This window comes from Peromyscus eremicus, chromosome 23, assembly GCF_949786415.1.
Source record: "Peromyscus eremicus chromosome 23, PerEre_H2_v1, whole genome shotgun sequence".
NCBI classification, from domain to species: domain Eukaryota; kingdom Metazoa; phylum Chordata; class Mammalia; order Rodentia; family Cricetidae; genus Peromyscus; species Peromyscus eremicus.
In genome coordinates, this window is record NC_081438.1 from 13,371,603 (window position 1) to 13,383,148 (window position 11,546).

An 11,546-nucleotide genomic window follows, 5' to 3' on the forward strand; every position below is an offset into this window, starting at 1 on the left:
TGTGTATGTGTCTATGTGTGCATGTGAATGCAGGTGTCCTCAGAAGCCAAAGGGGGGGGGGGTGTCAGGACCTTTGTAGTTGGAGTCACAGGCAGTTGTGAGCTTCGAGACATGTGTTCTAGAAACTGAACTTGGGTCCTCTTCAAGAGCAGCAAACACTGTTAACTGAGCCTTCTCTCCAGCCCTCCTCTTGTGACTTTTAAGAGGAATTCTTCCATAGCCCGTCACTGTCTCCTTCATTCATTCACTCACATATTCATTCATGTTTTCTCTGAGCGACTGTCAAGTCAGGCTCTGTCCACACCAAGCCGCTGAGGAAGTGGAGTTGAAAGTGGCTTGCTCCAGCTTCCCAGGGGAACAGATGCAAACTCAAACAGCCAGCTTAGACACCGCAGCTGCCACCTGTCCTTGCTCTGCGGAAAGCCACAGGCTGGGTGCTGACTCTTCCGCATGAATGTCACTTTTGTGAACCCCCTCCCCCACAGTCAAGCACAGGGGTTCTAAGCGTAGATCCTCCTGAGGATGTGTAAACAGCGTATTCTCACCCCCAGCCCCTGGCTTACTGAGTCAGAATCCCCATGGTTAACAAGCCCTCCAGGCTGTTTCGGCCTGGGCAGTTTGAGAATCCTCGCCTCAAAGCCAGGCCTCACAACCTCAGCCACACTTCCAATAGTGTGACTTTTAAATAATATGGCTGACTCTGCACCCAAAACTAATGAAATCAGGATCTCTGGGCACAGAACTGCCCTCAGAACTAGGAGAACTCTCCAGGCTGATGGAATGGACCGCTGCCTCAGCGGATGATGGACTAGGGTGAGTGTACCATAGGAGGCCTGGCTGATTACAGAGGAGCATTCTGTGTTGGTTATCCTGGCCTCCTGAATCTCCAGAGTCGCCTGCACACCAGAGCATCCAGAAGACACTGAGTGGGTCACATCCATCCCCCAGTTCTCCTAAGCACAAACTTCATTTAGACATGTGGTAGAACCTGTGCAGACAGGCTCAGGAAGGAGTTATGGGGTTGCCAAACTGCCAACTTATTATCATTATTATTATTATTATTATTTGTGTGCTGGTGTGTACATGTGGAGGTCGAGGACGACTTTCTAGATTCAGTCTCTCTCACCAGGGATTGAACTCGAGCAGCCAGGCTTGTACGGCAAGCCCTTTTTACCCTCTGAGCCCTCTCGCCAGCCCAAGCGGTGATTCTTAGGGAGAAAGAGACAAATCACCTACTGAATGGTTTGTGCTGCCGATGTTCGCTGAGGTCTTGGGACTCTCTGGGTATGACTAATGCAGGCATATCAATTCCCTTTGTTATCATAGTCCCCTACTTAGGAATCGAGTTAAATCATATATTCCATCAGTAATGTATATGTATCATAATTTATATACTTATTACTTATAAATTTGATCATATGTCATTAACATAGAATTATAATTTATATTGTAATTACATGAATTCTAATTAGTAAGCACGTAGAAAATATAATAATCACAGTATAATTATTGTCTGTTCAGTCCCTACCCTGTGTAGACACTTGTATTCTTCAAAACAACCCGGTGCGGGCTGGGGATATAGCTGAGATGGCAGAGCGCTCACCCAGCACTTGCAGGAAGGCCTGGGTGCGACCCCCAGTGCCACATAAACCAGGCATGCTGGCACATGCCTGTGAGATCAGAGGTTCAAGGTCATGCTCAGCTGCATAGCAAGATCAAGGTTAACTCAGGCTACATGAGACCCTATCTCAAAAAAAAGTCCACAAAAAGAAAACCCAGACTAAACAAAGCACAAACCACCCCAGTGTTTATGTGTTATGCTTTGCTCTACTCTCTCAAGATAAGAAAGTTGGAGATAAGTAGTATTAAGTAACTCACTCAAGATCCCACACACAGAAAATGGCACTGTTAGAATTTAAAAAGATAGATCCGTTCTCTGAAATTATCACTTCCAAAAAAAAAAAAAAAAAAGAAATTATCACTTAACTTTACTCTCTACTAAGTAAGTGGTGGCCTGTGCATCTCTTAATAGTATTAACATTTTAAAAATTTTTACATTTTATCATTTAAAGATGTTCGTGTATATGGGTGTTTCACATGTGTGTACATTTGTACACCTCCTGTGTGTCTGGTGCCCACGGAGACAGGAAAAGGGCATTGAATCCCCTGAAACTGGAATGACAGGGGGTTGTGAGCCACCGTGTGTGTGTGGTAGGAATCGAACCCGAGTCCTCTGGAAGATCAGCCAGTGCTCTTAGCCACTGAGCCATCTCTCCAGCCCCAGTATTATTAAAATTAGTAAAATTGGGACTGGAGAGATGGCTCAATGGCTAAGAGCTTACAGTTAAGGGTTACTGCCCTTGGGGCTGGAGAGATGGCTCAGTGGTTAAGAGCACTGGCTGACCTTCCAGAGGACTCTGGTTCAATTCTCAGCACCCACATGGCGGCTCGCAAATACCTGTAACTCCAGGATCTGACAATCCCTACACAGACATTCATGCAGGCAGAACACCAATGCACATAAAATAAAAATAATTTTTAAAAAAGTTACTGCACCAGGCAGTGGTGGCACACGCCTTTTATCCCAGCATTCGGGAGGCAGAGGCAGGTGGATCTCTGTGAGTTTAGAGCCAGCCTGGGCTACAGAGTTCCCGCTCTTGCGGAGGACCCAAGCTCAGTTTCCAGCACCCACATGACATCTCACAACCATCAGTAGCTACAGTTTCAGGGGGTCTGACACCCACATCTGGTTCTCTCAGTCGCCTGTCACATAATGCAAGCAAATATTTGTACACATACACTAAAAATAAACCTTTAAAATGATTAAAATTAAAAGTTTCTCTTAAGATAGTACACATCTTTTGCCTTGTACTATTCATATAGCATGCCATGTTAATATGCTGTTTTTAATATGCATAACTATCCATATATAATCTAATGTACGATTGTGCGGTTGTGTCAACTGTAAACCCAGGAAACGCTAACTATGGAGTGGTGTCCTCGCACACAGCGCGCACACAGTTTCGGTTACAGTTGCTCGCAACCAATAATGCTGTTTCCCGGGAGCTCAGGCTGCCAGCCTCTAGCAGTTCTGCTTCACACTTAGGGAAAAGTGGTCACACCTTTTTCCCTCCAACATGACACACAGATCTAAGCAGCAAAATTCTGCAAGGGAAAGGATGAAAACGGAGGCCCCAGCAGGCTGCAGTTGTGCAGGGAACAGCTTGAGAGCAACAGGTTTGAAACGATCTAACTATCCTTAAAGTGAAAGTAAATGACCCCTGGTTTAGAGACACGTGCTCAAGTAAACAAAACCGGGGGTGGGGGATTCAGCTCAGTGGTAGAGTGCTTGCCTAGCAAGCGCAAGGCCCTGGGTTCGGTCCTCAGTTCTGGAAAATAAAATAAAATAAAGGTGTGTGCCACCACCACCCAACAAAACTGTATAAGCCGCGAGGTAGTGAGAAATGGGTCGTTATGGTAGTGTTTGCACAAATCCACGATGTCTCACGAAAACGGCACATGAAGGGATAGAGAGATGCTGATGATTTTCTTCTTTAGTTGGTTGGTGGCTTTAAAAAATAATAATAATAATAAAAAATGAGTCCCTGGCTTGAGACAGTTGAATCTCAAGCTGGGTCAGCAAAAATAAAAATTAAGTCAGACGTAGTGGCCCATGTCTTTAATCCCAGCACTCTGGAGGCAGGGCCAGGTGGATCTGGGTGAGTGAGTTCTGGGTAAGTCGGGGTGACTCAGTGAGACCATGTCTCAAATAGAATAATAAAAAATAAAATTAAGGTCAAAAACAGTAAAATGGCCAGGCAGTGGTGGCGAACGCCTTTAATCCCAGCACTCGGGAGGCAGAGCCAGGCTCTGTTAGTTTGACACTAGCCTGGTCTATAGAGTGAGGTCCAGGACAGGCACCAAAACTGTACCTGTCTCAAAAAAAACAAAACAAAACAAACAAACAAAAAAAGAAACAAAAATAGCGAAATGTCTGTGGCTGGCAAGATGGCTCAGTGGATAGAGATGCTGCTTACTCGCAAGCCTGATGACCCAAGTTCAGTATCCAGGATCCATATGGTAGAAGCGGGAATTTAATGGCAGCAAGTTGTCCCTGGGTCCTCCATATATGCACCGTGGTGTGTGTGTGTGTGTGTGTGTGTGTGTGTGTGTGTGTGTCACACACACAAAAATGTAAATAAAAAGTATTTTAAATTTTCTTACTTTTACTTTGTGTATCTGTGTATATGTGTGTGGGGGAGTGGGTTCACAGAGGCCAGAAGAGGGCACTGGGTCCCCTTGGTCTGGAATGACAGGGTTGTGAGCCGCCAAGTGTGGATGCTGGAACTAAACTCAGGTCCTCTGCGAGAGCAGCGGACAGTCTTAACCTCTGAGCCATCTTGCCAGTCCCCTTTCCATGCTCTTAATCCCACCCCAGTGTGGTGTCTGACTGCCACCAGGCCTGGGTCACACCGTGTCCACGGCTGCAGGATGGCAGTGAGCCTTGACACTGAGAAGCAGGAAGCGTGCGTCCTTCAGCTTTAGTCCGTTGTCGCCCCACGGTTTTGCCTGTTCTGCTTTTTTCCACTATCTTGTCAATTCTTGCAGTATTGATTTCAGAATCAGCTTGTCACTCTCCACAACAGCAAAAAAGCTAACTGGGGTTCGGGATTCCGTCCCGTTGTTCCCTGGCGGTGCTGAGGGTGGACCCCCAGGTCTGGGACATGCTAGGCAAGTGACCGGTCATCAGCCTAGAGTGCAGTCTCATCTTAACACTATTGAGTCGTCCAAGCACCAGATAAGGAAATGTTACCACTGATTTAGGTTTCTCTTAATGTCAACATTATTTCATAGTTTTTAGAGCTTAAGCCTCTTTTGTTAAAATTATTCCTAAGTATTTATTGAATTTGATGCTACTAGAAATAAAATTACTGGGCTGGTGAGATGGCTCCGCAGATAAATGTTGAACCCTCATGGTATCCTCTGTTCTTCACATGTTCCCTATGGCACACATGTACCCATATATTACACTACACACACACACTCACAAATCTATTTTTTAAAAGAAATGGAATTATTTTCTTAATCTTCATTGTGTTCATTGTATAACAATACAATTGATTTTTATATATTGAACTTTTTATTTTATATGTGTGAGTGTTTTACCTCCATGTATGTATGTGCACCATGTGCGTGCAGTACCTGCTGAGGTCAGAAGAGGGCGTCAGAACTGGAGTTACGGATGGTTATAATCTGTCGTGTGGGTTCCAGGAACCAAACCTGAGTCCTCTGCAAGAGCAGTTACTGCTCTTAACTGCTGAGCCATCTCTCCACCTCTGAGTTTTACATATTGACATCATACTCTGAAATATCACTGAAACTTTTTACCGATTCTAGTAGGTTTTAGTGAATTTCTTAGAATTCTTTTCTCTTTTATGAGACAAGGTCTCACTATGTAGCTCTGGCTGGCCTGAAACTCACTATGCAGACCAGGCTGGCCTTGAAATCACAGAGATCCACCTGCCTCTGTTTCTGCCTCCTGAGTGCTGGGATTAAAGGCATGCATTACCACAGCCGGCTGTATACTAACTTTAAAAATTAATTTAAAAAAAAAGAAATTTACTAGGGTATGAGTCACGTATTTGAGTTTCTCAGTGAAGTACTTACTCATCCAAACATATTTTTAAATTCTTGTAGATTCTATCTTCATGGTTTGGGAAGTACTTTGTTTGTTTGTTTGTTTATTGAAACAACATCTCTCTATCCCTAGCTAACTTAGAACTTGCTATGTGAGCACAGATTGGTCTCGAACTTATGGTAGTCTATCTCTTGTTTCCTGACCACAAAGAAACAGGTGTGTACCACCAAGCCTGGCTAGATTCTACCCTTAAAACAAGCTGACACGTATGTCTCAGGGTGAGGAAGTGGTTTTGATAGACTGTGAGATCCTCAGGGTGAAAAGTGACATAATAGAATAGTATTTGTGACAGTCCACATGGTATGGACAGTGTGACATCATCAGGGCAGGACAATGTACTACAGACTGGGTGGCTTAAAAAACGAAAGGAATTAGGGCCTGGAGAGATGGTTCAGAGGTTAAGAGTGATTGCTGTTCTTGCAGAGGACCAGAGTTTGGTTCCTGGACCCACACATCAGGTTGCTCATAACTACTTGTGATTCCAGCTCCAAGGGATCCCATACCCTCTTCTGACATACACAATCACCGACTCTCACATCTGTGTATATAGACACACATGCATAGACATGATTTTTTAAAGTAAGCCTTAAAAAATTATTTATTTATTAGTTTATTTTATTTCGACGCTAAGGACCGAGTCCAGGGACTAGGATGTGCTAAAACAACAAGATTTTATCCTCTGTCAGAATCTAAAGTCAGTGTCATCGGTGCGATATGTCCCCTGTGACGGTTGTCGGATTGATTCCTTTGGGGCTCCTCCCACACTCTGATACTTGAGTTCTGTTTCCTGACCACGAGGAAACAGGTGTGCACGCTATCACACTGTGTTCAGCTCCAAGCTGAAATGGTATAATGATGGACACGTTGGATTGAAAGCCACCCTCCTCCAGCATGACCTCATTTTATAATTACATTTGCAGTGACCCCATTTCTAATAAGGTCCCCAAGGTTAGTACTTCAGCATCCTTCCTGGGGGACCATAACACAACCCACAAATATTTGTTCCTCTTCAGTTTTCCCAAGTGGCATAATCAAGTATCTTTTTCTTTTTTTGTTTTTGTTTTGTTTTGTTTTTTGAGGTAGGGTTTCTCTGTGTAACAGCCCTGGCTATCCTGGAACTCGCTTTGTAGACCAGGCTGGCCTCGAACTCACAGAGATCCACCTGCCTCTGCCTCCCGAGTGCTGGGATCAAAGGCGTGTGCCACCACACCCGGCTTCAAGTATCTTTTGTGTTGACCATAGTCTTTGTTTTATTTTCTGTTCTCTAGATTGAGGACATGTTTAATGAGATCAAGTTTAGTGAATACGTGGACACTGGGAACCTCATCGACAAAATCAACTTACCGGATTTCCTCAAAGTTTATCTGAATCATAGGCCACCTTTTGGTAACACCATGACTGGCATCCAGGAGAGCTTTAACATACTGGGTTTCAAAAATTCCGAAGGGAAAATGGTTATTCGGAGAGAGGATTTCCTGAACTTGCTCCTCACTAAAGGTAACACCCAAGCAAGGACATCTGGTAGCAAGCGTCCTTCCCATTGCCAGCAGAAAAAGCCTCTTTAGGGCAGGCAGATACTTTGGGATCCCCATCTGTCATGATGACAGGGCTTCAACCTCCAGGGTCACCTTGTCGTGTCTTGCGTATCTGACAAGTGTAGGTTAATGAGAAGGTCCCTGACCTAGAAATGAGAAACATGTGATTCACGGGCCAGCAAGACGACCCGGTGAGTCAAGGTGTTTGCCACAAGCCCAGGTGACCGGAGTTCAACTCCCAGAACTCACATGGTGGGAAGAGCTGTACTCTGACCCCCAAGCACAGGCATGGCACATGCTCTCCCCTCCCCCACCCACAAAATAAAGTGCAAAAAAAATATATTTAAGAAAAGTGTGTTTCACACTCAGCTTCCCAAGACTTCCAGTCTCAGCATGCCCACATGCCCCACGTACTGTGGTGTTGTTTCGTAGCCCAGGCTAGCCTTGAGTGGTCACGCTCTCCATCCTCCGTGCTCACTCTCTCGTTCTGGGGTTGGAGGTGTAGACCACCACACCCAGCTTGGCTTGTAAAATGGGGAGGTGTTTGCCAGCTTATCCGTCTCCTTGGGCTATAACGAGGTCAGGATGGGTTTGGGGTGTCAAACCACACTCCAGTGAGGGTCACCTTGTCCTGTCTTGCACATCTGACAAGTATTAGGCTTTTTTTTAAATTAAGATGGCTCTGAGAAGAGGGAGCTTGAAATGAAGCCGAGCCCAGCCTTCATCCCCACGGTCCCTTGCTCAAGCCCCAACATCCCATCCCCCCCCCCCCCCCCCCCCCGCTTTGTAGTACCATATAAGGAAGTGTGGTGACAGACTAGGACTCTGTACATTGTCTTCCTAGCTAAAGAAACAGCAAGAGTACGTCTCCTGAAGTTCTCTGGGCCAGTGAGACGGCTCAGCGGGTAAAAGTTCAGTCTCTAAGACCCCCAGAGTGGCAGGAGAGAAGCCGTCCTCTGACTGCGAGCATACCCCATGCCCGGTACACGCACGCACGCACGCACGCACGCACGCATGCGCAAATAAATAAAGAAATGTAAAATTTAGAAAGAGAGATCTCTAGCCCGAGGGGTGGCACACAGCGGTAATCCCAGCACTTGGGAAGTAGAGGCAGGAAGATGGAAAGTTCCCAGCAGGGCTGGATGCGTAGCTCGGTTATACAGTGTTTGCCTAGCTTGCTCAAAGCCCTCGGTTGAATCTCCAGTATCGCACAAGCCAGACCTGGGGGCCCAAATCTGTAATCCCAGCACTTGGGAGAGTTCAAAGGTCATCCCAGCTCGAGGTCAGCCAAGTTTGAGGCCAGGCTGTGATACAGGAGAGCCAGCCTCAAAACAAACAAACAAAACAGAAGTGTGAGACGGAGCCCCAGAGTCAACCAGACTCCTTTTATCCCCCGTGCCCAGGCGAGCACATGACAGAGGAGGAGATGTATGACTGCTTTGCCACGCTGTTCGGCCTGAAACCTGAGGGGTGGAAATTGGAGCCTGCATCCACCTCCGTCAAAGGTACCTGGCCTTTGTCTGGTCTTGTGGCCCCGGCTCACTAATTTGTTACAGACTTAAGTGCATTTGTTCCCTCTGACCGGTGCGAGCCACTGTCCTTAAGACCCTGCCCACAAGAGTCAGTCTTCCGGGAATCCCGTGAATAGGTGACCACAGAGCCAGTGAGCCGTGCCTGTGTCTGCCAGATGGAGCATTCCTTCCCACTCTGCCGGTCCTGTGGCATCTTCTGACCTCCTCCCTCCCTCCCTCCCTCCCTCCTTCCCTTCCTTTCTTTTTTTTTTTGCGGGGGAGGGGGGGCAGTTTTGAGACAGGGTTTCCCTGTGAAGCCCTGGCTGTCCTAAACTCACTATGTAGACCAGGCTGGCCTTGAACTCACAGAGACCCACGTACCTCTGACTCCTGAGTGCTGAGATTAAAGGAGGTGGGGTCACCACCACCCGGCCCTTTTTCCTTTCTTTGTTACAATGGGTTCATCTTTCTGGCTCTGGTGGATGAACATTAAGCCACTCCTGGAGGTAGCTGTGGAGAGAGGTGACATCTGGGTAGGTGTACAAACTCCGCTCCAAACTGCAGGACTTTAAAGCTCTATTTCTCTTTCTTTAAAAAAAAAAAAAATTGGTATTATTTTTATTTTGTATGCATTGGTATTTTGCCTGCATGTCTGTCTGTGTAAGGGTGACTGAAATTGTATGGTGAGAGCTTTATCCTCCACGACATCTCCCCGTCAGTTTCAAGGTCTCCAAGGTCATCCCAGCCTTGGGGTGTGTTCTATGGTAGAGGACTTTCCTCACATGCCCGAAGAAGCCCTGGATTCTATCCCCAGCACCAAATGAACAAAAACTCCTCTTCCTCTTCTTGCTGTACCCCAAGAATGTCCCACCTCTGTCTCTTCCCAGCCAGCTGTCACTAACAGGTGTGACCGTGGTGAGTTTAATCTCAGGAGGAGCCGATTCTCACAGCTCCTCCGGGCCTCCTTGGGCTGGAAAATCTCCACCCACAAGCCCAGGGTAGTTGGTGGTCAGGCCCCCAGCTCCTGAGACTACAGAAGCGAAGATTCCTGGCCTGGTTCCCTGCCATCTCTTCCTTTTATGGCCTAACCAGGTTTGCCAGGACCTTGGTTAGCAAGGCTCTACTCCATAATGAACTAGTTTGAAGGGTCAAAGGTGACCCTTAGCACAAAGTACTGCCTACCCCCACCTTTTTTTTTTCTTAAGAGCTGAGGACCGAACCCAGGGCCTTGCACTTGCTAGGCAAGCGCTCTACCACTGAGCTAAATCCCCAAACCCTTTCCCCCCCTTTTTCTTTCGAGGCTTTTTTGCCTTATGTGCATGGGTGTTTTGCCTGTGTGTATGTCTGTGTACCGTGTACCATGTGCATGCCTGGTGCCCAGGGAGGCCAGGAAAGAGCATGGGATCCCATGGAACTGAAGTTACAGATGGGCTTGAGCCACTGTGTGGATGCTGGGAATCGAGCCCGGGTCCTCTGGAAGAGCAGCCAGTACTCTTAACCACTGAGCCATCTCTCCAGCCTACCCGCTACTTCCGCTCAGTGCCATTCCCTTGGGTTTTTGAGAACTCCCTCTTATTAGGGGCTTCATCACCGGAAAGGCATTTGGTTTTCTTCTTCTTGCCTGTCTAGATCCAGAAATCTGCCTCGAAGAAGAACTTCCAGACGAAATCACTGCAGAAATATTCGCGACTGAAATTCTTGGCTTAACCATTTCTGACGGTTCCGGACAGTTGGATCAGTGATGTCACTGAGAATGTTGGCAGCCCAAAGGACTTTGTGGGTGCTTGCACATGTGTGTGCGCGTTTTCCAGGAGGTGTTCCTTTGTTCTGTACATGCCTGCCCCCCCCCATCCTTTTTAGAGCCTTTAGACATTAAAAGCAGATTCCTCTTAGGCGATGGATCTTACAAAGTTGGACATTGTACTGTCTGTGAAAGAAAAGAGTGGGTGAAGGAGAGAACAGGCCTGGCAGCTGGATCCCCAGGTCTGATGGGGGGTGGGGGCAGCGCTCCGCCAGTGGCAGGCCTTCTCATGACATGTATGCTTCATGGAAGTCACAGTCATACCCTTCCTCTGGAGTGCTGTCTGTACTGCTGGCCCCGGGAGGGGGGTGTTCTGGGCTCCTGGGAGTGCCAGCCTATTTTTCTTTCTCAGCAAAACACCCAAGCCGTTGTGTGCGGTCGTTCTAACGAGCATCACTGGCCATGCTGAACTCTGGTGGCAACTGCCAAAGAAAATGAGAAGCAATCTGAGTCTCCCCGAACTGCACCTGGGCCAGAAGCCACAGAGCCCCGCTTCTTCGTGATGCAACTGACGAGCCCTGCCTCACCACCCCACCCTCCGCTGGACCGCCGCCGTGCGCTCAGCGGACAAAACCAGGGACATTGCGGGACATCTTTCAGTTTACAGTGATGTTTTGTTCCTGCTCTCTGGCACAACAAGGGAGAGCTATGGTCTGCTTCTAGAGTTTGCCCTCGGTTCTAAGGTCCAGTTCTAGCAAGTGTCTCCAGTATCTCCCCCCCCCCCCCATATCACATTCAGTCCAGTGTACCTGCCCACCCCTACCAGGGCCTTTTCCTTAGACAGCATTAAGGAAATATTTCTCTTTTGAGGAGTGGGGTAAACATTTTTAAAAATTACTTATTCTTATTTTATGTGCATTAGTGTTTTTCCTGCATGTATGTCTATGTGAGGTTGTCAGACCCCCTACAACTGGAGCTACAGGCAGTTGGGAGCTGCCATATGGGTGCTGGGACTGAACCCGGGTCCTCTGGAAGAGCAGATAGTGCTCTTAACCACTGAG

The 11,546-nt window shown here is 47.2% G+C and overlaps 1 protein-coding gene across 2 annotated transcripts in view; it reads left to right on the plus strand.

The window, feature by feature from the left end:
- The window catches only part of Cfap251 (cilia and flagella associated protein 251), a 75,612-nt gene extending 65,025 nt beyond the window's left edge, over positions 1-10,587 (plus strand). For both annotated transcript variants that reach the window (XM_059249005.1, XM_059249006.1), the window contains 3 exons: positions 6,967-7,195; positions 8,637-8,738; positions 10,374-10,587. In XM_059249005.1, coding sequence (XP_059104988.1) covers positions 6,967-7,195; positions 8,637-8,738; positions 10,374-10,486 — 444 coding nt within the window. In that variant the 3' untranslated portion in view covers positions 10,487-10,587. The remainder of the gene's footprint in view (positions 1-6,966; positions 7,196-8,636; positions 8,739-10,373) is intronic.
- The last annotated feature ends 959 nt before the right edge of the window (positions 10,588-11,546 follow it).